Source organism: Anguilla rostrata, chromosome 1 (assembly GCF_018555375.3).
Source record: "Anguilla rostrata isolate EN2019 chromosome 1, ASM1855537v3, whole genome shotgun sequence".
Taxonomy (NCBI): Eukaryota; Metazoa; Chordata; class Actinopteri; order Anguilliformes; family Anguillidae; genus Anguilla; species Anguilla rostrata.
Window position 1 is genome coordinate 20,742,502 of NC_057933.1, and position 26,363 is coordinate 20,768,864.

General features: G+C 41.0%; 3 protein-coding genes across 8 annotated transcripts in view; 2 read left to right on the forward strand and 1 right to left on the reverse strand.

Annotated features, from left to right (window-relative positions):
• Positions 1-2,150: 2,150 nt before the first annotated feature.
• slc25a47b (solute carrier family 25 member 47b) lies at positions 2,151-9,633 on the forward strand. 5 transcript variants are annotated; one of them, XM_064329429.1, is made up of 7 exons: positions 2,742-2,881; positions 4,908-5,019; positions 5,415-5,458; positions 5,564-5,635; positions 5,723-5,905; positions 6,388-6,652; positions 6,739-9,633. In XM_064329429.1, exons 2-7 carry the CDS (start codon positions 5,001-5,003, stop codon positions 7,014-7,016), a joined length of 861 nt encoding a protein of 286 aa, XP_064185499.1. In that variant the 5' UTR covers positions 2,742-2,881; positions 4,908-5,000; the 3' UTR covers positions 7,017-9,633. The 5 variants fall into 5 exon arrangements, with proteins under 5 accessions (XP_064185490.1, XP_064185524.1, XP_064185499.1 ...); XM_064329420.1 differs by lacking the exons at positions 2,742-2,881; positions 4,908-5,019 and adding an exon at positions 2,151-2,622; XM_064329454.1 differs by lacking the exon at positions 4,908-5,019 and having other exon boundaries at positions 2,731-2,757.
• Positions 8,678-20,511, reverse strand: LOC135251706 (tryptophan--tRNA ligase, cytoplasmic). 2 transcript variants are annotated; one of them, XM_064329409.1, is made up of 11 exons: positions 20,493-20,511; positions 19,057-19,188; positions 18,449-18,659; positions 17,687-17,795; positions 17,178-17,297; positions 16,532-16,714; positions 14,694-14,794; positions 13,157-13,269; positions 10,536-10,709; positions 9,748-9,888; positions 8,678-9,025 (listed from the first exon to the last, which is right to left on the reverse strand). In XM_064329409.1, exons 2-11 carry the CDS (start codon positions 19,168-19,170, stop codon positions 8,867-8,869), a joined length of 1,425 nt encoding a protein of 474 aa, XP_064185479.1. In that variant the 5' UTR covers positions 19,171-19,188; positions 20,493-20,511; the 3' UTR covers positions 8,678-8,866. The 2 variants fall into 2 exon arrangements, with proteins under 2 accessions (XP_064185479.1, XP_064185471.1); XM_064329401.1 differs by lacking the exon at positions 20,493-20,511 and adding an exon at positions 20,221-20,377.
• Positions 20,512-20,591: 80 nt separating this feature from the next.
• The window catches only part of wdr25 (WD repeat domain 25), a 35,920-nt gene continuing 30,148 nt past the window's right edge, over positions 20,592-26,363 (forward strand). Inside the window, exons 1-2 of the mRNA XM_064329388.1 lie at positions 20,592-20,898; positions 21,393-22,049. Coding sequence (XP_064185458.1) covers positions 21,411-22,049 — 639 coding nt within the window. The 5' untranslated portion in view covers positions 20,592-20,898; positions 21,393-21,410. The remainder of the gene's footprint in view (positions 20,899-21,392; positions 22,050-26,363) is intronic.

Here is a 26,363-nt window from a genome sequence, read left to right on the forward strand (position 1 = left end):
GTATTTTTCCTTTTGAAATTGCCTGATACATGAAAGCTTTGGGCAAACATGCTCACAAATTAAATTCTGTCAATTATTGTGTAACAATCTAACTTATAATGTTAAAATGAATTACTATTGGTAAAGTCTTAAAATACAGTGAACATTAGTACAGATTCTTATCTGATTTTATGAAAATAAAGTTTACAGTTCTGTCCCACTTAATCTGACAGTGTTATGAAAGTGGGGGTTTCAGGTAAAGTGACACTATTTGTAAATAAAATAACATCTAAAAGCAAATATTTCTCGAATAATTTTTCTTAATAAAAATTAAAATAAAACATTATTATTATTATGAAAGTGTTATTAAGGTGAATGAATACATAAGTATGTACATAAAAGGTGGCACACACACATACCAAGGAAAGGAAACGTGAAAGAAGAGGGAAGTGACAGGGGAGTAAACAAAATAAAGACATGAGACTTGTAGGAAGGGAAGAATATATAAATTGGAGAAAGGGACTAATTCTACAGACATGGTAAATGCAGGCCTAACTTGCTGCTACATGAATTAAAAAAGAGTTGGTTATCAAATATGACCCCCTGGCTTTCTGCAGTGGAAGTGTTCTGAGTGAACCGACCTGTGTAGAATCCTGTCTCAAAGAGATCTTGCAATAGGAAAGACGTGCAGGGAATACAGAGCAGGTTAAACCAGGTTAAGTTTCAGGGTAAGCGTAGTTCAGCCATCCAGCTTGAGGTGTCCTTCAGGCAAGCTAAGATGCATTGTGACATCTGATCGTCAGACAGAGGAAAGAAGAGGAAAGCCTGAGTGTCATTAGCATAGAAGTGGAAGACATGACAGAACCAAGAGATTGTATTTTAAAAAAGAGGAGGGGGGCCTAGTACAGAACTAGTAGTAGAAAAGATAAATACCCTCATAATGTTGCGTTCACCAAAACCCATGTAACTTCCTAATGCCCACTTCACATGCAGAGATATAATGCATGCATCATTGGCCATATTACCAGATATACTTGTTATCTCTTCCATTAACCCAGAGTAATATGGCATACAAAATTATGGCAGAAATGTATACTTTAGAAATGAATAATAAATATTTGTCAGTATGAATCTTACTCGACAAGGCATTTGATTAATTCATGGTGAGGAAATCTTTTTTTTTTTGCTCATCAACATAAATCTGTTGGGTTGACTGGTTCTGATGAAGCAGATATGTTTTATAAATGCATAAATAAACTATGATCATGTCCTAAATGTTAAATACACATACACAACAATGGAACACACATACTTGGAATAATAATAATATTTTAAAGGGAATCTTTTTCCACACACAGCTGCAACAATAAATTTGACCTAAATCTGACCAGACTAGCAGGGTTAGCATTAGATGGCCACCATAGAAAGGACTGAAGTCCTGCCCTGTTAACAACATGTGTCAAGTTACAGTAATCATACCATGCCATACCACCCAAGGAAACATTATAGCAAATAGGATTCCTATGCCCATGGTGTTTAATACTTTCTAGGGTGACCTTCTAGTAACAACTGGCTACTAGTAGGCCAATAAACATGGAAGCACATATGATTCTGTATATGAAAATTACAAATAATGGCCTACATGTCGAAAGTGTCTCTAAATCTGCAAAGAAAGGACAATTTTTTCAAAAATGGAATATTTTTACAATCCAAAGTAATTTCTGAAAACCAACCTTTAGCAAAACAGATAGCAAATCCTGCATGAAGAAATTCTGTAGAAGTAGACTTTAGACGTCATTGTGACTATTAGTGAGGAGAGGTAAAACATGTAGCACTAAATAAAAATGAAATGGCACTTCCTACTTTATATACTGAACCTCATTGTCGTGAAAATGCATTCTTTGGGTTGCTCTAATGTGAACTGATGCCAAGCAATGCTAAAGATAAACCCATTCCTGATGATATCATTGTATATCTCACTGTAATAGGGGCTAAAAATGTTGACTTGTATATCACACTGTGTTAGTAGCAACTAGCTGTGTAACGTATTGCTCTTACAAAGATAAATGCCGCTTTTCAGTAGAAAACAGGCATGTCTGGGATTTGATTTGCTAATTTTATCCACACGTGATCACTTCGAGCTCAAATGGTGCTCAGGCCTATTTGAATGTTCCAAAGTTGTCGTTTTTATTTTTATTTGAGTTGTAATAGCAATTGCTGTCGATATTGAAAAATATACGGGTACCGTAAGACAAAGACTCAGGCATGAAGCTAGCCTAGCAAGCTACGCAATCACATGGCAAACGATTCCTGATAGTTGTCCTTGCCATTCGGTGATCAATTATCAAGATCGGCAGGATTCGGCTGTGTTCGGTTTTCGAATTTGTAACATTCCTCTTTTGTAACCGCGCGTGGTAGAAGGGCATTGGGACAATGTTCTCAGTTATTTAAATGGATGCATCTTGTGTTTTTGCAATTTAGCAGAAACTGTAGCGCACTTTAAAGGATAGCTACGTTAGACAAACATATACCGATCCTTCTCATGAATTCGAGCTCGGCAGTAATTTTCGTTAGATCATTAACAATTGGCTTGAGAAAGAAGAGGAATGCATTTTGCTGATTTCATAGCGGGGTCTGTTGGAGGTAAAACACCTTTTTATATACCATGGTTCTCTACTATAGCCGATCTGTGATGTAGGTGATCCCGTGACCGGTTCTTTGGCAGAACATTTCATTTTAACAGTCATACACCCAGAGAGAAGTGAGGTCATCGAGACTGTACGAGAAGCGTAATTACAGCCGTTAGCAACATAGCATGGTCTTGCTAACAGTTAATGTGGTTACCGCAACAATATTTTTCATTCATCCAGGCTAATATTGAACAGTTCGCCATTTAGCCATCGTAAGTTATCATAAATTAACTGATAGCTAAACACTTTAGCTTCTGTTAAGACTGGCTAGCTTTCGTTCGCCGAAAAAAAATAGCCTACAGACTATAATCTGATTGTGCGATTTGTTATGTTGGGTATTGCTAAATATTTAGCAAAATGTTTGGCAGGCATTATACTGCACAGCCACATGTGTGTTTGATTGTTTACCGAAGAAGATTAACACTGAATCTAAACGTCCTTTGTGGTCACTCTGGCCTACAAATTCTCGGGGAAATACAGTAGGACTATGCTACACAATGCGAGCATACACTGAATTCCTGGTGCTTATATCTACGTCCAGATAGCCTAACAGTAGAAAACAGATTTTTAAACATTTTTATGTCATATATTACGTTAGATATTGTACCATATCTGTGGAAACAGGACTGTCTATGCTTTGATTAAGATGATCTAAAACTATACAACTGCACCGATGTGTTCTTGAGGTCTCAGACCACTGACGCTCTTATTGGTTTAGTGGCAGCAATCTAGTGAGGTATTCGAGGCAATAAAACTCAGCAATCTTCTGTCATTAGCCTAACTGACTGAATTTATAATTGAGTATGGATTTCCCTGGGCAGGTCTGCATACAGCTTTTTCAGTCTATTCACGTGGTTAGTGTTGCATGCATTTTTATTACAGTTGGCTGAATTCATAAAACCATATGCTGTTATAGTTACTTTTTCACAGAACCGCCACATTTGAGTTACTAATTGTAGCTAAGAACTTATAATGATGACAACGAAGTATGAAGACAACATTCAGTTTGGAGTCTTAAATAGGCCTAATAGTGGTTTTTAATTAATTTTGGTAGTATTTCATATTGTGGCGATTTTTGAAACCAAATAAAATATATTAACCTAAAACTTCCTTATACATTATGAAATATCAATTAAAACGTTTGACATGTCATATGTTGGAGATCTGTGATTTGTTTCCTGTTTGACAGTGTTTCCTTTGGCGCCCCTAATTCAAATTCTAGTAGGCCTATGAAGCTAAATACAGTCTCAAGACAACAAGAACTGAATATTTTTGCTATACAAAATGATCAAATATTGCCGATACTTATAATAATAATAATTCCCCCCCCGCCCCCCACTTGGTTTGCCATAAAATATTGCAGTAGTATAGCTGACATGTAAAACAAACATTCCTAAGGTAGCAAAGTATTACATTAGGAGAATACATAAGCTACATTTCTTCATCAAATAGGCTAAATGTACTAAATTAAGTTTCTTAATTTTAGTGGTATTATTCATGTCTGTGGGGAGCCTAGCCTGCAGGGGGAATGTAGGTAAACATGTTCTGTACCTTACTGCAGGTTTGTGGTTACTGTGTGAACAGCCCAGTGCGGCGCCATCTTGTTTACCACATGAGGGCCAGCACTGTGCATTCAGCATCTGCTTGTTCCACTTAGATTTAGAAGTCGTTTGAAGGTGTCTTCCTGTGACCTTCTAGAGTCTGTGTTTGAGGGACAAACCAAGAGATGTGCTGCTTCCCACGCAATAAATTAGCATTAATGGCTATGCCTTATATTTGTAATGGCACAGGTTATTCCTGGGCCAAGGCATTCACAATGATGTACACCTGACTGAGCAAGTTCACAATGACCTTGTGTCTCCCTAACTATGTAACCTCACTGGGTGCTTATTAACATCTCTTAAGCTTGAAGGCAAATCCAAATCTTGTAGTAAACTTGTTTTGGTCTTCATTGTCAGACAGTTTTGTTCCTGCAATAAAGGGCCACTACCAAACAGACAGACATTGAGGTGATGCTTTAACAGAGTTTTTTTTTTTTGCGAGACTGCCTAAACATGAGTTTGACTTACCAAGACATTTTAGCAGATTTCTTTACGCAGATTTTCTATATCAATTTGGAAGGTTGAATTCACCCCATATCTGTAGCATCCTCCATAAATATGTGAGAGTGCAGACTGGCACAATAATAGTTATTTTATGAGAACGCAAGTGAATTTGGAAATGTCCTGTGTTTCAAAGGGGCAGCATTCCATGGGATAGCACAACCACTGGCTATGGCTGTGTGCTCCTCTGTGGGGCAGTCCTCACTGGCACAGTCAGGACTCCAGACCTATGGGCAACATCTTATCAGGTTGAGCCACTCAGCCACCTTTTTAGACAACCTTTCCATGTAGCCTTGAATGCGAGTGTTGGTGATACAGAGTGGTGTTATAAGAAGTGGACATATCTCTTTTCACACAACCTAAGCCTGACTCAAGACTCATATTTACACACTGAGAACATTAGGTGGTCAGATATATGACAGAATTCTAGTTTATGGTTAAATAATGTCTATGATGTCTCTATTAAGTCATACAAGCAAACAAATCTTGAGGTAGCATTGTAAAAGTATGGCTATATGGACTGTGAAACATGCCAAGCACATAGCAGGTAGCTCGACAGTACAATACTTGTAAGACCCTTTGCATGCAAATGGGCAGGGCTTGGGACAGAGATTTCATTTTTTACTGTCATTGTTTTTCACAGGGGCCCTGGGAGTGGCTGTGGGGTACCCCTTGGACACAGTTAAGGTAAAGCTACCTATACATTTGAGAAATGTGTGTAAGTGTCTGTTTATCTAGCTACATGGAATGTTCTTGAAGATTAAGTGTTTTTTCATATTCACATATGTGCAGGTGAGAATACAGACCCAAAGGAAGTACACAAGTGTTTGGCAGTGCATTCGCAACACCTGTAAAACCGAAGGGGTGAGCACGACAGTTATCAGTGAAATTCACTGCTTTTTTAGTCCGGCTTATTTGGTGTGATGGTTGTAATTCACTGACCTTCTCCAGGTGAATGGCTTCTACAAGGGGCTGTCCATGCCGGTCACCACTGTCTCCATAAGCTCCTCAGTGGTATTTGGGACCTACAGGAACTGCCTGCAGTGCCTGCGTCAGCTGCGCAGCGGCAGTTTGGATGCCCCGCCCTCCAAGCCGGACATCTTCCTGTCCGGATTAGCTGGAGGGGTTGCACAGGTAATGGCCACACTTGTCAATGTGATGCAAATGAAATTATGTTGAACGGCCAGTTGCCCCATTAACAATAACTGTGAAATTGTCATTGTACATTGGTTGCTTTCATATATTTCTTGATTTTCTGTTGATACATATAATAACTAATTTCTTGTATTTTTAATATAAGAGCATTTTGTCGTATTTGTCAGTGGTAATATCAGGTGTATGAACTTCCTTTCTTTTTACTAGAGGTAATGTGGTGATCAGAAAATGAATAGACCTGAATGGGTTTCTGTGTATATTTATGTGTACATTCTAAACCAAATTGTATATTTGACTGTGATGACTGATTGGATCGTGCTTTTCATATTGAAGGCCAGCACCCACAGCTTGAGGAAGCAGTACAGAATGATTAAGCTCAGCCCACTTATTTTGCAGGCCTTGACCTAAGGAATATAAGATATAACGGACAAAAATTGGTTATATTTATCTACCCCTCGAAGGTATCAGTGATGGCTCCGGCTGACATTGTGAAAGTGCGTCTTCAGTGCCAGACAGCGCCTTATCAAGGCTCGGCCTCACACTCCAAACCCAAATACCGTGGGCCCCTGCACTGCCTGCTGTCCATTGCCAGAGAGGATGGTGTGCTGGGCCTGTACAAGGGCGCGAATGCCCTAGCGTTGCGTGATGGCCCCTCCTTTGCCACCTACTTCCTGACTTACAACATCATCTGCGAGTGGCTGACACCGGCTGGCCAGAAGCAGCCAGGTAACCAAAATGTGCAAGTTACCAAAATATGCAAGTTCAGCAGAATTCAAAACGGCTGATATGTGTATGCATGCGGGGTCCTCCAGGTTGGACGGTAGTTCTGCTGGCCGGTGGGTTGTCGGGGATGTGTGGCTGGACGATCGGCACGCCGATGGACGTGATCAAGTCTCGCCTACAGGTGGACGGGATGGGGAAGCGGAGGTACAAAGGCTTTGTGCATTGCATTACCGAGAGCTTGCGCAAAGAGGGACCCGGAGTCTTCTTCAAGGGCCTGGGGCTCAACTGCATGCGTGCCTTCCCAGTCAACATGTCCGTGTTCGCTGCGTACGAGCTGGTGGTGCACATCCTCAGGACATCACCCTAGACCGTTGGCGCTCTGGCCTGATTGCTGGTTGCCAGGACTGCTTGTAGGTCTGGAAAAAGTGCTCATATAAGATCAGTTTTAAAGGAAATGAACCTAATGGCAGGAGTTACAGATGCTGTTTCTCGGGGTGGTCATTAATTCATTAATTTATTATGTGAATTTAATATCATTTGAATCAGTTTTCTGATTGTCAGTATTATTGCAGTTTTATTAACATAACGGTACTACAATAGTTCACCCACTAATTTGTAATATTGACAACGACTGAATTACTGCAGCATAATTGTTGCTGGAATGATAACACTGAACTAACTAGTCAAAACTGACTGATATATCCACAGTTAAGCCTGGGACATGTTCTTAGACTTTTTAAACAATTTGTTTATATATTGGTGCACTTATTTATTGTATGCCTGGAAGTTTCATTTCACTGTTGCACACATTTACACTGAATTTGAATCCTGGGCCAATTTATATTACTAAGCGTGTGTGATACAAAAGTATATCTACACATTAAAAAAAACACTTTTCAGTAGGAATACAAGTGAGAGTTCTATTTCTAGTACTCATCGTTCAGGCATTTCAAAAGATATCACAAAATTCAATATCAAATTATAAGGTAAGACTGCAACAGTATTGCTTTCTTAAATGTCCGTTGATTGTCGTTAAAAGCCTTCCAACTACTTGTACAATAGTATATTGTATTTTTCCAGTTGAGCAAGTTGCATCACTAAATTAGTTAAAACAAACTGGTATACTGATCGAGTCTTGAAGTGTACTTGAACATGTTGTACTTGAACATAGTACTGGCTTACATTTGCTGTCATATCTCAGGTATGGAATGCCTGAGCGGACCTGTTTCAGGAATGTACTGTCAACATGCAACTTGCAGTTTTGTCATTCGTAAGCAGCCAGCCGATAGTGAGCCATGCCCATTAAGGCCATGCGGCTGTCTGTGCAAAGGAGACTGCATCACCTCATTGCTTTCTAAGGGAAATATAGGAAATATATTATTACACATGAAGAAAAGCTGATTTAAAACTGACTTTTAAATGACTGAGAAATTTGTAAACTGTGATTGCCAGAAACAAAACAGGGTTTGATTTTGTGGCGATTTCATTTTTTAATGATGTGAAGACTTAATTCTATAAAATATCTTTTCAAAGATGGGAGCATCTTATTGTGTGATTTTAAAAATGTGTGTGAAAAAGAAATGTGTGTGAAGAAAAAAATATTATGCAGATCCATTATATTTATGTATAGACATAATATATTACTTCTCTAATCTATTTAATAAAATTGTTAACAAAAGGGTAAATGTGAGTGAAAAGGGAAATTGTATGTACTTCTGTACAAGCAAACCATGCCTGTGTCTTGTCAAAATCCACTTCCACGAATTACAACATAACTTTCAAGAAACCTCAGTTTCACTTCTCAGAATTTTCTGTCTGCTGTGAAAAAGCATTCCACGCATAAAATGCCAATCTAATTTTTTTATTACTGCATATCCTCACATGGAGATGTTGACGTACAATGCAGTTGTGAATTTTTGCTGTGAATTTTTAATCATTTAAAGTAGTTGATCATCTTTGTGTTCTGTACAATAGCTGACACATCATGACAGCTAGTAACACTGAAAATAAGAGGACAAGAAGACGGGGTATTTTAACAGGCGGTTTATTAGACATGAACTGTACAGCTGGGGACATGATCTGGATGCATTGCGGCTCTGGGAAGCAGCATCACGTGCCTGGGTGCAGAGGAAGCTGCTTGCTTGGAAAGTGTCGGGTGGAAATTACATTGCAATTTGAATCGCGATTGCTAACTCACTCTCTCAAAATTCTCTCCCGCTAGTAGTTAAAATCTAGCCGGCGGGGAGTCATAAACTGGCGGACGGTCTCCTCTGTGACTTGCTTGCGTCTCTCTTGGTGAGCCGTGATCATGGGCTGCAGGGTCTCGATCAGACACTTCTTCAGCTCTCCTGTTAAAAGGGCTCCACTGCTGTAGTCCTAGAGGGAAAGAGAAAGTAACTTCATCACATTTATTGTAACTAATATGCGTTGCAGCATGTTATCGGATGCCCTTACACTTGGGAGACTGGCTCAGGGATACTGCTTCACACAAGATATAAACATAAGAACAGGTAGCATTCATCCTCTCATACACCTGGGACACGCACAAAAACAAAGGTCTGCACATGAGATGAATCCCATATTGGTTTTTTTGTAGGAACATTTTTAAGAACAAAAGTAAGAATAATTTAAGAAAAGTTGAATGAGGCTCATTATCTTGAATGGCCAGAGGGGCCTGGGAAGGCAATGCTGATAAAGAGATACTAGTGTATCTGTGGTGTGGGGATAGCTGGTTTAAGCAGCCACACCTGCTCTGGGTCAAGCTAATTAGACTTGGCCAATTGGTTAAGAATTTGATAATTGGCCAGGCTAATTGGACCCGGGAACAGGAGTGGCTGCACCTGTGCGTAGTGAGGTAATCACTGCGCACAGGTTAAATCTGCCGTCCCCACTCTTACAAGGGAGAGCCTCTGTCATGACTGTTTTACAGCTGCTCCTTGGCTGTAACATCTTGCAACCCTTAAAAATAAACGTGGACTGCTTGATCATCTCCCTGTGTCTCTGTGCTGGAGGGCCCCTTGGAAAGCCACTTCGGTGGCCTGTGGCAGGCTTGTTTGCCACAGTATCATATAGGCAAAATGTGCTGCATCTCCCCTCACCTGCCGGATCTTCTCCAGCTGCTCGTCGTCCTCCAGGAAGAAAGTCAGGTACATGAAGGACACGTCCACGTCCGTGTTCCCACCTTGCTTCCTGTGCTCCTCGATGGTGTCTTTCCCTCCCGAGAAGGCGTGCTTGTTTATCTGTGCCATGAGAGAGGTGACAAGCTTTGTTTGCTTGGGGGGTTTTTCCACTGCTGGAAGCATAAATGCCATACACAAGCCCACTCAACCGGACTTTCCATTAACTTTGGCTTAAAGGTGTGCCTTGGTCCAGGAAGGAACTATTGGTATCTGGGTGAGACCTGGTGTCACGTGTTCATACCAAAGATATTCCATAATGCTTATCTGCCTACAGTATTTCATTCTCAGCCACCTTTTCTTGCCAAGAGGGAAATCTAAAGGTTGTGTACTGAGGCGCCCTTTCCACCTCTAATAACCCTGAGTTGTAGTTATTAACATGTGGATATGTAAATCTGGCCCTCAAATCCTAATCTAGCCATGGTTTTTTTACAGAATTAACTGAACAGTTAGCATTACCGATTGGCCAGACTGTCTTCACACCTGACTTCCACGTAAAGGGATGGTGGACAACCAGCAGTTCTCAGCCCTGGAGGACCGTGATTTGAGTAACAGAGTATTAACATGTACACTGACTGAAGAGTCCACCCTAGGCTTTCCTCAGGCTTTCAGAAAGGCGGCAGACAGCCTCAGTCTAGAGGAGGGACACCACTGTCTTTCACCCCGGCTGTTCGCCTCTGAACCTGCGCTGTTGTGTTCTGCGCTGCTACCTTGTTCTTGATCTGCTTGGCGGTGTCAGTCAGGAAGATGGAGGAGTTGGGGTCACTGGCGCTCATCTTGGTCTGCGCCCCCTGCAGGGCGGGGAAGAAGGTCGAGTGGAGCAGGGCTGGTTTAGGGTAGCCGATTCGAGGGGCGACGTCACGGGTCATTCTGAAATATGGGTCCTGGGGTGTTGAGGGAGGATCACAGTCAGAGATACAGAGAGTCAGAGACTCTGGCAATCAGAAAATGCATTGGCATGGGTTCAGTGCTGCTCTAGATCATGTTAACATAGTCAAATGCAACAGGGTCATAAGGATGTATTTTTGAGAATTTAAAATGAATTCATTAAGACAGCTGCTTTTGATGTAATAATAATGTCACGCGCCATCGTGACAGCCCTGGGAGGGAGATGCGGCAGCCGAGACCAATCCGGTTCACCGCCACACACCTCCAACCCGAGAATGCTGCCGAAGGCCAATTTGGCTCACGCCGAGCCCGCTTCCTCCCGGGCACCAAAATGTCACATGCCAGCGTGACACCACTGGGAGGAAGATGCGGCAGTGCCTCACGGGTTCCAGCAAAAAAAACCAAGACAACAGAAAGTGAAACAGAGCGCCAACTTTTCAGTGCCCTGTTCTGTAGCTGGGCAGATAAAAGTAAGGTTTAAAATTACAACACAATGTACAATAAAAGCAGCATAAAAGGGAAAATGAACAGTCAATAGCAATATAGAATATAGAAGAATAAAAGGCAATATTAAAACACAAAGAATAAAACAAAGACAAACTAACCACAGTAAACATAAAACATAAAATAAAAGGAAATTATAAAATAGAGCGTTAAGACCTGACAATTAAAAAGGAAAAATCACAGCAACTAGCTATCAGTCATTACAGGCGATTCTGTAAAAACGTTTTTTAGGCCAGTAGGCAGAGACTGTATCAGCAGACCTAATATTGTATGGAAGGCTGTTCCAGAGCCTAGGGGCCATTACAGCAAAGGCCATTACATCACCTCTTGATTTTAATCTAGACTGTGGAACAGCCAAAATTCCAAGGCTTCTCAGATCTGAGGCCTCTGGGGACAATAAGGAGTTAAAAGTTCACAAATATAATTGGGTGCCAAACCATGGAAAGCCTTATAAGCAATTAAAACTTAAAAATTTATTCCAAAAGCAACAGGCGCCCGGTGCAGAGAAGCCAGAATTGGGGTGGTATGGGAAAAAACGCTTACTGAAGCGGGCTGACTTACTGAAACTGTTTAAATAAATTTATGGCATCGTCCGCATTGAAATAACTGACATCTTGTCTGCGAAAGGATATTAGGCTACTTCTGGATTTCTCTTTGAACACACAAAATAATAAACAGGCTAAGTCTAAACAAGTACAAATGAATAAATAAACAAATGAAACACAATCTAAGATTTAAATCCTTTAAGATGAAAAATCAAACATTTGTCTTGTGTCTTTTCCTGTACAACAATAATTAACAGGCCTATAAAACAAATGCTTAGCCTATGTTAACCACAGATACTGTTACTGCTTTCACATGGTAAGCAGTTATTCAGCCTTGGTTGTGGGAGAGGAGCACATGTTTGTCCACATTACTTGGGAGACGTGAACCTCTTCACCGTGTTTCGGTTTCGTTTTTACCACACCAGCGCAAGCTGTCACTTCAAATTTTTTAATTTCTAGCATGCTTTATCTAGTCTTGCAAGAATATAAAAATTATATTTATAATTCCCATTAGGCCTATTTAAAATTCCCTATTTTAATGTAAACCGTGAGATAGATTCTATTGCGTTTAATTCTGTTTCTGTAATGCACATTCTCTTAAAAAAAATAAATAAATAAAAATTGCTCAGCTTAAGGAATCTCAGTCGACTGAGGGGCCTCTTTCAGGGGGCAGCCCTACATATAATACTAACCTATATATACAAAATATATTAATATTAAATCCATAATAGGTCTTTGTTTGACCAAATAGGTTTTTCTTTTGCCTTACACTTCACATTCTATTGATTAATGGCTTACCGATACATTCAAGTTTGGATTGATATTAGTATTATGCAAAATACATTATGAATTCAAACGCAGCAACTGCGAATACAGATAATGTGACAAAACGAAAACTTTACAGAAAACTTTCCACTGCCTTTAGGCAAACATTCACAAAATACAAATCATTTTAAAGCAAACTGTTGTTTAACTCCATCTTTCACCATTATGTGAGTTTTCAAGGACAAACTAAGATAAGCTAAGATAAATGATTTAATGCCATATTTAGAAGATGTATCCCTCTCCTATTTACTTCCTCATCTCTGAACGGACATATCGTCTTGGAACAAGAAATTGTTCCAGACGGCAAAATCTTTAAAGGTATACACCGGCCACAACCCAGGACTATGACAGGACAAAATAATCTGGGACAAAGCAGCTTTAGACTGTTTTCTCCAGGAAAACCAGACTGCCAAATTACATTTGCCTACAAAAATTGTTGTTTAACTTTTAATATAAAACCTGTCTGTGAAGTTAGACTGTATCCATTTGCCGTTTGTGGTTAATGGTTATTCATGCAGAGGGGAGCTCTGCGGTTCTGCGTTGAGGCCGTGTCTGTTGCGTGTGCTGACCTGATCGATGGCGCATGGGATCAGGCACTGCACGTCCTTCCTGCCGTTGAAGATCTGGGGGAAAGAGGTGCTGAAGGAGGGCACGGCCTGGATGGCCGGGAAGCTGATCTTGCCTGGGGTGAGATCGGAAGAGAGAGAGAGAGAGAGCGACGGGGGGAGAAAGAGGGAGAGAGGAGCGTCATACCTCGCAGTAGGCTGGCAGTCTATGAAAAGTTATTCTGAACTTGGTTGGGCATTGGGCTTTCACAAAAGGACGTCTCTGACTGCCCGATGAGCCTGCCTGACAAGAAATGAGTTCTGAAACGGCAAAACCAAACTGGTGCCTCTGCATCCGATGCAACAAACCTTTGGTCTGCCAGAAAGTAGATATACCATTGAAAATTCTCATTAAAGTGGGACTGTGTGTGTCTCAGTTCAGAACATAACCTTTAGAAGCTCTGTGCTTGTAGGACTGACTGTCATAGCTCACACCTGCATTGATCTGTGGCCTTTACATATAACATTTTTAGGTGCTGGTGTGGCCAAGGCTCAGATAAACCTGAATCTGGTTTAGATATGAGGACATTTTAAATAGACATTATCACAAATTTCCCCCACACACCACAAAGCAGGCTACAGAGGATACATTTTAACCAAGGACTCCAAAATGACACAGGACAGCTTTTCAATAATTAAAACCATGGTAACAATGTTTTACCCATGGTAAAAACATAACCAAAGGTATGCAACTCTGGTAGGACATGTATTTCTTATTGCACATCATAAGCTACTGGCTACATTATTATAACTATCCATGTGCTTCGCCCCAGTCCAAACGTGGCGTGCTAACCATTTACAGTATATACCTGTATTAAGCAACTGTACAACACAACTCCCTTTTCAAATCTTCCACAGTGCTGGATACTCCCTGTGGTGCTCAAAGGTGCAGTAAGAAAGTTTGTTGTAAGAACACTTTTGTTCATATTTGCTTAAATTTCCTTCACACCCCGACAGATACCAATAAATTAAAAGTATAAAAATATAAAAAATATTTGGTCTCTCTGACTGCCCCAGGCTCTGAAATCAGCCACTCCAAATTTCACTGTGCCTAAATCTGACCAACCAATCAGGATAGATGCCTGCCCTGCCTCCTGTTGTGCGTTCACAGAGCAAACAGGGCGGACAGGACTAGGGTTACAAAGATAAGAGCACTGCGGAGGTAATGTAACCAAGACCTCCAAATGACGCAGAACTCCGGTGTGACCTTGTCATCTTATGTTTTTTAAGCACATTTTGTCTTTTACAAATGTAACCAAATATGAACAAAAGTGTTCTTACAGCAAACTTACATATTGCACCTTTAAGGACACTGTTCGTCCGACAGGACACTGCACCACCCCACGACCACCTTCATTTAAAAAAATTATTTTTACTCTACAAGCAAATAGCACATGCAGCACATGGACCATGTGATGAGTGTAAATAAGCTACCGATGACTGTACTACAGTACACCCCCCGCCAGTAAACGCCCATCTCCACTGGTCCCGTGTTGCTCACCGATGCAGTCGCTGTCGGTGAACCCAAAGATTCCCTTCACCTGGTTGAAGGTCACATGCTTCTGGACTTTTACCACATTCCTGTAGAATCCCGGGCTCGTTCTGTGAAAGAGGAGAAATCACATTTATTTGCAGTTGGGGTGCACCGATCAAACATCAGACTAGGCCCAATACAGGCTTCAAATGCAAAATTAGCCAATGGCGAATGACCTTGTTTAAGGTTGCTTATTTCATGACACTATTTGTGAAACCCAAACTTGAACAGAAATGTGAAAAAATATGTATTTGCATCACATTCAGTAGCTTCCAAATGGAAAGTATGATGGGGCATTCATATTTATTTTTGTATTAACTTTTTGTATTATAAATATTTTTGTATAAAAATATTTGTTTGTATTATTGAAGATGTACTCCAGTTTATAAAACAATGTAAAACTTTTTTTTACTTTCAGGCTTAAGCAAATGAACCATTTTACCTCAAATGAACCATATTTGGATAACGACCACAACACAGTATTTCAGGAATGTGCACACCCTTCAGTATCTTTCTCAGTTTCAGACAGAACCTCTTATCTCCAAATTCCAGAGATGTTTGTGTCTCTGGTCACTCCCTTCTACAAAAAAAAAAAAAAAAAAAAAAAAACTATTTCAAATTTTTGAGAATATGTGCTAATAAACCAGGGACACTAGACATCAAGAATTATACTATTACCAAGGGCTTAAAAATAAACCACATCTGTTTGAAAAGACAAGGCAGTCAGTAATAGAATCTCCAAAAACGGCATTAAATAAGGTACATAAAATAACATCATTATCGACGTAAATGCGATCACATTAACCAAAAATTTGAAGAATTTTCTCGGAGGAATTCTTGGGAAGCATGCATCTTATTTGCGTGACATATACACGCTTCGCATTTGAAGTAAATTCCTTTACTGTACATACTGTAATCGGCAAATGATGTCAAGTTCAGTGCAACTCTAAACTGCAGCCTCCTGTAACCCCACAAAAGTGAATGGAGCCTGTCCTCACTCCCTCAAAACAACTAGCAGGAATTAATCATGAAACTAGCTCACAATTCTACCTTCAAAAAGCTGATGGTTTTTGAGTGTGTGCTTCACAGCACACATGCACAGGAACATTAATATCAGTTACTCTATAGGAGATAGGCCATAAGACCATCTCTGACCCATCAGCATGCTAAATCCTCTTGGATAACTGCAGAAAAAGTACTGAAAGGACTGTGCTAATTTCAGGTCTATACTGAGGCGCTAATGCATAAAAGCACCCCCTGGTGTCCAATATCCAACAAATGGAAGTCTGTTGCTTTGCATATTTTTCATCACCCTTTAAACCATGTTCTTTGGGGGAAAAAAAGGAGGTGAACTGCCACATTGTAAATGGTAAATGGATGATTTATATGCGCTTATCAAGCTTACATGTGCCTTATCGCCAAGCATTGGGATTAGGTAGGTTCGCTCAAGGACACCGAACCAGGCGGTTGAACGGCAACTCCGATGGACAATCGGTCTTACTCTAGCTATGCGCCATCACATTAAGTGTTACTTTCCAGAACCAAAATAAGGTCTGTTCTATTATCAGGAAAATAATAATTCCACCTTTTCCTTTATCCTTCTCGTGTGTGTGTGACAGCAGGCTAAAGGGATTTCTCTTTGGGATTTGAGGTCATTTCTCTACCATATTACTATTAAGCAACAGTAGACAAAGGCAGCTCACTTTTAAACTGTTTAAGGTTTGTTTCTCAACATCCAGGAAGACAGGTGTGTTGAAGCTGATGTGTCACAATGTGTCCAGCCAGTGAGACGGCGAGAGAGGTACCCCATGTATTCCAGGTCGGAGAAGATGAAGGTCTTGTTGACGTCAAAGCCGCAGGCGATGATGTCTTTGGCGTTCTCTACAGCGTAGCGATGGCACTCCTCCAGGGACAGGTCCTTCCACAGATACTTCTCATCGTCCGTCATCTGGATGACCAGCGGGATGTCGAACACGTCCTGCAGCCATCTTGAAAAGGGGGAGGTGACCAGATCACGTGACCGCACACGCTTACAACACCAGGGGAATCTCAACACCGCAAAACCTTCTGCACTAAACCACACGGTACCATTGTTACCCAACCACACCACTGTGTCGGGCACACCCTTAAAATGTTGTACAACAATTAAGCTGTCAGAAAAAAGATTTATTTTCTTTTTAAATGTTCCTTTGACGCACGCGTTACAATTGGCTGCATTAAATTTACAATGTTCGCATTTGCATTGAGCCAACAAATTGTGGTAAACTATGTTACTGGGAGAAATACATATTCAGTGATTTGATCAGCGTGGTAAAATGCAGTACGTATGATGGGCATCAGCATACATGTAATACATTTCAGCTAATGCCATAGCTTGAGGGCCTTGTGTTGCAGATCACCTGCAAGTATCCAGTAAGCACATATATACACTGTGCTAACAGTGGGCCTTACTTTGTGAAGATAAAGGGAATGAGGTGGCCCACATGCATGGCCTCTGAAGAAGGGCCCCGCCCAGTGTACAGGTAGAAGGATTTCTTGTTTTCATATGCGTCCAGGACTTGGTGCATATCCCTGAGAGAGGGAGAAAGAGAAAGTAAGAAATAAAGGAGAGAGAGAGGATTAAGCACAGGCCTTTCCTCACATCCAACTCTTCTGTTTGGAAGAGACAGGCTCCAAGCTCAATTAAGTAAAGTCCAAGCTCAAAAAAACATTCACTTTTTGCTTTAATATGCCTCTAGATTTTGCAACTTTGACCAAATGTATTACTAACTTGGGCTCAAAGGAAAATAATTTACTTCAATGAATGACAAGTACTCTGCACTCTGGGTATGACAGAAGCATATTCCTGTGGCCTAGAGGACAGCTGAATTCCCTGACCTGCACAAAGGGCAGCTAAAGTAACCAATGAGATTGAATAATTGAAGACTTGGCAGCGACTGGTTGATTCCAGTTTTGCAGACCTATGGGAGAAGAAGATTCCCCGTCGCAGAAAGCGGTGTGGCTTCTGTCCCGTGACGCGTTCTATTCTATCCACCAGCTCCTGGTCAATCTTGCTGCTGCCAAACCGAACTGAAACAACAAAGAGAGAGCCAGTCAAACACAGAGTCAATAAAATAGACCTATCAGAGCTTATCAAGTTAAGGGTTTACCCCTCATTACAAAGAAGTTTTACCATGTCACCTATTAAATTGTCATAGCTATTAAATTTGGAGATGGTGGGTTTTCATTGTAGATGAGTTTTTATTTTGTTGGGTCCAGGATTAGACTGTTAGTTGAATACCGTGCACTTTAAGAACTAACCAGGCTACTGACAACGACCAGTATTCAAGTTAATTAAGACAGTTAACAAGTTGCTTAATGGCTACAAGGGCCATGGACAATTCATTCAACAACTAAGCACGGTTGAGACAAAAGCCCAGGCCTCAAAGCCAACATGTTACGTTTGTGGACTTAAAACCTTTACGTTATTTAGCATAAACTTCCGATAACACAACAATCAGATCATAACTCAGTCAGTAGCTCAAATCAAACCAAATATTCATCAGGTACAGTTAAACTAAAAGCAGCACACACAGTGCATCCTCAGGACCAAGGTTTAAAAACCTGGCCCTGGGTACAGTCTTCCTTTGGTCAACACAGTAAGGGCTGGGGCTCTAATGTGCATGGGACATGCTGTTATACATTGTTTTTTTCCCTTAGATGATCTATGAATACTCATTCACCAATCAGCTTGTCATAGTCCACTCCTTTGGCACTGGAGGTTGACACATTCCAGGGGTCCACCATGTCCTCTTCTTCGCCAGCTGAGGGCCCATTGTCCTGCGTGGGGGCACTGTCGCTGGGCAGGCATCCGGCCTTGTAGTCCTGACCCGTTACAGCTTTGTAGTCGACTTTTAGCTTCAGCAAGAGCTGCACTGCAGCATCAACGTCCGCCTGGCAACACAGAACCACACATTGACACAATAAAGAAAAATATTGCAAGACATGGCTATTAGCAAAGAAATCCTGAAGCATGTCATGTTCAGTAAGGTGATAGTCCATCAATATGGAGGCAAACCAAGAGCATACTGAAAAAGCAAAAAATTTCCCTGGAAGGTAGAACACTGACTGGCAAAAAGCAAGAAAGTAAATGTACAGTAAATGTACAGTAGAACAGAACAAGCGAGCAGAGGGTTGTGCCACTCACACAAGCAGCACTCAACAGGTGGATTCAACAGGTAAAACATCAGACATTACACATAAGTGCTGATGAGAAATGGCCTATTCGAACATAGTCATAGTTGGCAGCATTCCACCTAAAGGGACATGTTTGTACAGTGATCCAACTTACTTTATCAGCCTTTTGTGTTTTTAGGGTTCTGACTTTCTCTCCCTGGGCTGTCAATTTCTCATACAGTTCCATTGGTGTCATGTTCCCAGGTCCTTCTGCCTGACAGTCTGTCATCTTCAACACTGCCCAGGGCTGAGAGAAGAAAACAAATCATTTGTAATTTAAATGGTCAAATCCACACAAAAACCTCCTGCACCTAAATTATACTATTCTGAAATGCCGTAGGCTCCCAGAGGACTTAAAGGGTAACTGATCTTGCTTTCTCAAGATTGCAGTACAGTTTACTGTAATGTCCCAAATTTCTACTACATCACTGAAATATCCAGATTTCTTATATATATATATATATCCCAATATATTTTATATTTTATATTAACATATATATAACTGGCTACTGAAAATATCTGACAGCAACAGAATAGACCTCTGCCTTAGAGTCACACAATGCTGTGTTGCTCCTTAATGGTAGTACATAAAAATCCATCATTCCTCACATAAATGCAATGTCGAATTTTGAGATTTGACCATATACTAAAAGTCTCCACATTTTTCTCTCAAATGTTCATAACATCTAATTACAGGTTTAATTGAATTACAGTGCATAACAGCGAACATTACAACTTGGCTGTCCAAATGTTCTGCTGAACATAGGCTACTGTATACAGCAGGCTATGAACCTACACTACAGGCGTCATAAAGAAAACCTTCAATTGGCACACCATTGACATGTTTGATATTTCGTCAGTTTGCTTGCTCGCAACGGATTGTCACGTTAAAAACTACGTTTAATCTGGTTGCTTAAATAAAGCCCTCAAATATGAATAATTCATTTATGCTTTCAATAACCAAATAATGACATTATAGTCAAAGAAACATTTATAGACCTTCTAAATCTTCTGAGCATTAAAAACGTAAACACACCCTTAGTATTATGAAACAGCTAACCAGTGGGTAGCTAGTTACAACAATGTGCCATTTGCCATATGCTAGTTAGCATGTCACAATTATGACGACGTAGTGACCACTACTGACCAATGAGTATCATAATATCAGTAAGCGGTTCAGCTAAACCGCGTTGGTTAAATAAAAGTGAACACATATGTATTTATTGTCAATTCAATGAATGCACTGCCATCCAGAAATAATTTATAATGTTCAACCCACCTATGAGAAATCACAGACCGGTAACATTAAACGAGATCCTCATTCAACTTGCATCAGCTCAGCTGTGCAACGCATATAATGGTCTTTACAGAAACTTTAAGTGTTTAAAATGGTCCTGACATAGCTGTGATGCTACAAGCAGCTTACAGTTCACAAGATGCTAGTTATTTTAGCATATTTTAAAGTATTTACTTTCATATACCCAGTTCATGGACACCATTCATATTTAATCCTGTAACAAGCGGTTGTTTTCCTCCTACAATACACAGTACATATGACGATTAGAATAGTTGCCCGTAGGACACAGTTGTACGAGCACCAGGAAAACAACGCGGAGGTTTTGGAAAAGGAAGCTAGCTATCATAGTTGAGTGCGGAGTGGTGAGGTCGGTCTGAAGGAATAGCAGGTTCACTCATTCGATATCGCAATGCACTTATTTGTGTTATTAACTGATGACTGTTTGTCACAATAATATTAAAGCAAGCTGTATCTTCAAGCTGAACAGCTCGGTGTTTTAGCTAATTTGCGTCAGAGAGAGCTTGCAAACGAACAGCATAGATGCGTTAGCAAACTATACTGCAGCTATCTGTAAATTGATTGCCAACAGGTTGCTGTTATTCGCTGGCTGAATTAAGCGAATATTAAACGGATTACTGGAGCTAACACGCTGTTTACTTGGTAATTATTATCCCAGATCTAAGTTATTTTATAAAACGGATTTTAGGAATAACGTTCATTTTTACTAACTTATGACGACGACTATGTAGAAAGTAGCATTTAGTTAATCACACATTCTGCACCTTTGATGTATCACAGTATCGGGCATAAAACCCTTAAACGCTCTGAACAAAATAGTCGGCTGAATACAAACGAATATCTACAACATCTGTATCTCCCAGCAGGTGGCTCTCGAGTGTTATTTTTCATGTCAATTTCATAAGGGATTTGATGGGAAGAAAGATTCTACTTAAACGAAACACTTTTTAACATGCATTTGATATAAATGAATAATTAGCGATTTAATCTGTTAACCTGATGAAAATCATTTCGAACTATTAATACAACATTTTACCAGCCAACACAATATTTTAAATCATCCCTAAGGCATTTAGCCTATTTTGTAAAACTAGTGGTTGTAGTTTAATGTCTCTTGCCCCCTGTAATTCAAATAGGTGTCAACACACAGTACAATGACCTCTTTGGTGGCCTATGAGGATTCTGACCCAGAGGATGATCCTCCAAATGAGGGAGGGACAGACCAAATGAATGCTTATAAGAGTGACAGTGTGGCCGTGCAATCTGGAGTAGAGCAGAAACAATTTGGACTGAGCCTCAGAGGTCAGAACAGACCAATTCCCAGTCCACATGATAGAGGCTTTGAAGTGGTACAATGCAGTGACGTGACAGCCTCTGGGCATTTCAGTGAGTTTATATCTCTTCCTTGGACTCAAAGCAGCACTGGCTTTCAAAGGCCAGCACTCAGCCGCCCTGATTGTGCTATTTCTATGAAGAGGCCTCAGCCTTCCACAGCAGTGGTGAAACCTTATATTCCCAAGCGACAGAGGCGGACGCAGCTTGGGGGAGACAGTGTGCCTGAGGCTCCACAACCGGCCGCCACTCTGGACCAGGGTGCGAACTCCAAGCTGCTAACAGAGGTGTCGGACAGCGTGCGCCCGTACCTGGAGAGGCGGGGCGGTGGGGCGGAGCTACCCAGGCGCGTGCGGCTACGCATCCAGGCGCACCAGGGCCCGGTGAACGCAGTCCAATGGTGTCCAGTGCCCCATCTCAGCCATCTCCTCTTGTCTGCTTCTATGGATGGCACTGCCAAGGTAAACTTAATGGATTGGTGTGGCGCGGGGAGTAATTAACTTTCTATGTCACTCGGACCCAAAAGAACCATAGTTTCCATAGAAATTGCGTGTAAGGGCATGATACCATTGTCTCTCTACTTGTTTTTCATTGTGTTTAATGTCGACTCTGCATTACGCTGGTCTGGTTCTTTGTTTAGCTAAATTGGTCCCACATGAATATGGTCCCTGCTTTGATTTGTACAAGTTTTGCGCTGTTCCAGAGCTGCCATTCTGGGTAGTGGCCGAGAGCTGGCTTGCATTTTTGGAGGTAATATCTATTAATTTCAACACTTGACTAGGGACCTATGTTGTTATTTTTAGAACAGAAAGTAAATGGCTGGCAGTGCATGTGTTTTCATTTTATGCTCGGTACTGCATAAAACATGTACAAAAAATATAATCCAGTGAGGATAGAACACAGTGATCTGTAACAGTAATGACAGTTAACTGAAATATCAGTGTTTTGCCTGAAGGGTTCATGCTGTGAATCTAGAACAAAACACAATGATTGAAAAAAATCAAGTACATAAAAGGTAACAACATCGGGTCTCTGGTGACACACACGAAAGTGCACTCTTGTACAGTACTTATGAGCACATCCTATAAACAATGGCTTGCCAGTTAGGGCCACTGCAAGCATAATGATCAGCGTCACAGAACCTGGTTGGCCCTACAGTGGGAACATACTGGCCTTGAGGCTGAAAAGAGGGAAATTGAATATGTTTGCATCGCCAGAAAGATTAAAGAAAGCAGATTTATAGTTTGTTCTCAAGTATGCCGCTACTGTCGGTTCACCCAACCTCTCAATCACAAGTGTTTATGCCACAGCGTGCCAAGTTGATGATTCATTCATTAAACCAGGAAAGGTTAAGCGATGCAGACAAAGATGAATAAATATTTTCTCCCTTTGGAAATCGCAGACCCTGTGTGCGTCAGTATTCAGACCGTCAGTGGAGCTCTGTGTAATTAGCAATTTAAATATTCATGACAGGGCTTCTTTTTTATGTCGGAGTGCGGGTGCTCTGCAGCGACTCCTGCTTGTTCCAGGCCTTGGCTGAGCAGAATAGGACAGATGGTGAAGCCTATTAGGCCAATACTGTGGTGCCACAACCTGCTACACACAAGACATTTGCCATCTATTTGAAAAATTGATTGTTTTCAACTGGTGAAAATTAAACTTAAAAGGAAACTAAATTCTTCTTCATTAAAGTCTACTTAAAATTGTATTGAATAATGAGAACGGCAACAATAATTATCAGAATTATAATAAGAATAATAAGAACAGTAAAATGAATATTACTGCTACTACTATTGCTGCTACTACTACTACCAATAATAATAAAGCATCATTATTATTACTATTATTATCCATCCATCCATCCATTATCTATACCCACTTATTCCTGGGCAGGGTCGCGGGGTGCTAGGGCGTATCCCAGCGTGCATTGGGCGAGAGGCGGGAATACACCCTGGACAGGTCAATAATCTTGCAGGGCACACACACCATTATTTCACCATTCATCATCATAATAATAATAATAATTATTATTAGTATTATTTTTATTATTATTATTATTATTATTATTATTGTTGTTATTATTATAGCTGCTCTGTTCTGTCACTATTTATATACTATGGCATGCATGAATGCAAAATGCTGCTCATTTGTTCTTTGTACAGTATTCTGGAACAGTACTTTCAAAATGATACAGACCATCATTATGCTTTTAAAGGCATGTCTACAGTCATACAAATTTAACATAGCCAAAAGTGGTGCTCAGGCACCTGTTTTACCTTTGACCTGATATGTCAAAGTCCCACATCCCACGACTGGCAGGGAGTGAATGTTGTCAAATACTGTTGGCAGGCGTGGGAGCAAAAGCGAGCAGTCAACCCTGAGAGTTTTAAACTCTTTAATGTTTTTTTAAGAGATGCTCTTCCTGATAGTCACAAGAGTATAGGTGCTGTCAAGCAGCCCCAGCTTGGGTTCAGAATCAGACTGAGAGCTTGCTCTGTTTTTTTTGTTTAGCTAAATTGGTCCCACATGAATGTGGTCCTTGCTTTGATGTATACCAGTCTTGTTCCATTCCGAAGCTACCGTGCTGGGTAGTGGCCCTGACCTGGCCTGCTCTTTGGAGGTAATGTCTATACATTCCATCAATTGACTAGGGTCCCATTGTTATTGCGAGAACAGAAAGTAAATACCAGGGTGTGTGTGTGTTTATTGCACATTTGGTGGTGCTGTATTAAAGGTTAAAATGTCCAAAGAATATCCTGCAGTGAAGGGAGAACACGATTACCCATAACAATTCGGGCTGTGACAGTTAACTGAAATTACGGTGTTTTGTTGGAAAGACTGATGAAAGGATGAACCCATCTCGGCTCAGCTGGTGGATTGCCCAAATTGAACCCATTCTGGTGCAGCGCTATTAGCAGCTGGCGTAAACTGTGCCTGGTGGCGTTTGCCCTGGTAGAAATGCGACAGATGCTAATACAGATGTGGGAATGCTTATTTTAAGGTTGATCTGAAAAGCATCATCTCTCTGTAGGCATGTCATATTGCTACCTTTACTCAGCATGGCCCTCTTCCCTCTTTATAACATTTGATTTTACTCAAGGTTAATTATCGTTATAAATTGTGTAGATCAAAGGAGTAAAGAAGTATTTTATCTTGCAAACCCTCCTATTGAAGAAGTGAAGTCTTAACACTTCAAACACGAATCCATTATAATGGAGTACATTAAAAATGGCAGGCCTGTGGGTTAGCCTACATCTTGGAGCTTTGTTTAAAGCTTTGTGGAATCTTCTTACTGTTAGTACGGAACATTACTTCTGTATCATTTCCATTTCCTTCAGATACAATTTAATGAGCTGGAGTAATATTGCCAGAGAGAATTAAATGAAAGTGAAATTGGATCTTAAGAGAAAGTAAAGAAAGTAAATGAGTCAGGAGGTGGCTTTGCACCATAACATTAAGGCAAAGATTTTTCTTGCAGATGATGTGCTTGGGTTGGTTCATGGACTTCCTGGAACTCTCTGTCAGCCAGTGAACCATGCACAGTGGAGGTAGAGAACATTTTGTCATTAATTGCTTTGACTGATCAACAAGCATGGCAGTTTATATGATGACCACACATTTAGCATCTGGTGGCATCTGGTCTTCTTGCTTATAGCAAAACAACAGGTTGAAGGTTGCACCAACTGGTCTGCACTCTTTCTTATGATTTGGTTTTTGTAACTGACCATGTGTGTCTAGCTGATGCTCTTATGCTCAATGCAATGATGCACCTTCAATTCACATCAAATCCAGACTGTGCCAGTACTGTGGGGGTGGGAGTCAGGTGGGGTGATGAATATTTAATTCGGTTCGGTTCAATTTAAATTGGATGGCTCTTCTTACAGAGAAACTGTCAGAACTGCTCTTTTACGGACGTCTCCCAGGGAGTGAGAGTGTCAGTTGGCAGGGTACCCTTCATCCTGTTGCTCCATGTTGACACCGCTGGCACCTGCAGTCAGCCAATACTAGCTGTGCCATTTGGACGGTCTTGTGCTGTTACTGTGCCATTCAGTTGGTGGATTGCCCAGTGAAAATAACTGACAGCTGACTGTGCACCTCTTGGAGGGCACATCTAGTGGTTCAGGACAACGGCATTCTAAATTGGGGAGTAAGATAGCAAAGAAATAATTCACACTAATACCGCAAATAACATTTTTCAACTCTTAAAATTACAGTCATGTGACACAAAGTACACAAGGGTATGACTGCCTCCTTTGAGACAATAAGTGTTCTGTTCCTGATTGGGTGACGCTCATTAAAAATGTTTGTTTTTTATTACAATAACAGGACCATTTGCAGTTTAAATTTCGGTTCTGTGCCTTCGCTATTTGTTGGCCACCAGTCAGGACTGACGCAGCTGAGATCTCATTTGAATTGGGCTCACGAATGCGTGTGTGAGCTGCTTAGCCGTGAGCTCTACATGCATCGGTGTTAATATCTCCTGCAGCCCTGCATATGCTCTGCACACGGAAGTGCCCTCCAGTCTGAAACGGGCTCAGACGGATCCGTCACACTGCATATACACCCCCCCACCCCCCGTCCCCCATCCCCCCTGGTAACGAATGTCTCGTTTTTAAAGTGAGTTTGCTAATCCGTGGGCCGCAGAGTTGGGGTTGAGGGCACGGGTCTTCACAGGCAGGGAACATGCTGCCTGAGTGTTTCTGCCAGTTATCCTGCGGTGGTACGCTCTTCACCAGCTCTTAGGTTCTTCCTTGACGTTTAATTGAGGACCCAGT

What these genes read in the sequence shown, in the direction of transcription:
- slc25a47b (XM_064329420.1), top strand. Translation starts at nt 2,586, where the DNA reads ATGCATTTTGCTGATTTCATAGCGGGGTCTGTTGGAG. An exon ending in ACCCCTTGGACACAGTTAAG is followed by an intron (nt 5,459 to 5,563) that starts GTAAAGCTACCT and finishes ACATATGTGCAG; the next exon opens with GTGAGAATACAGACCCAAAG. An exon ending in GGCTGGCCAGAAGCAGCCAG is followed by an intron (nt 6,653 to 6,738) that starts GTAACCAAAATG and finishes GGGGTCCTCCAG; the next exon opens with GTTGGACGGTAGTTCTGCTG.
- LOC135251706 (XM_064329409.1), bottom strand. Translation starts at nt 19,170, where the DNA reads ATGACAGACTGTCAGGCAGAAGGACCTGGGAACATGACACCAATGGAA. An exon ending in TCCCATGCGCCATCGATCAG is followed by an intron (nt 10,710 to 13,156) that starts GTCAGCACACGC and finishes TCAACACCCCAG; the next exon opens with GACCCATATTTCAGAATGAC. An exon ending in AGCTGGAGAAGATCCGGCAG is followed by an intron (nt 9,026 to 9,747) that starts GTGAGGGGAGAT and finishes CTTTCCCTCTAG; the next exon opens with GACTACAGCAGTGGAGCCCT.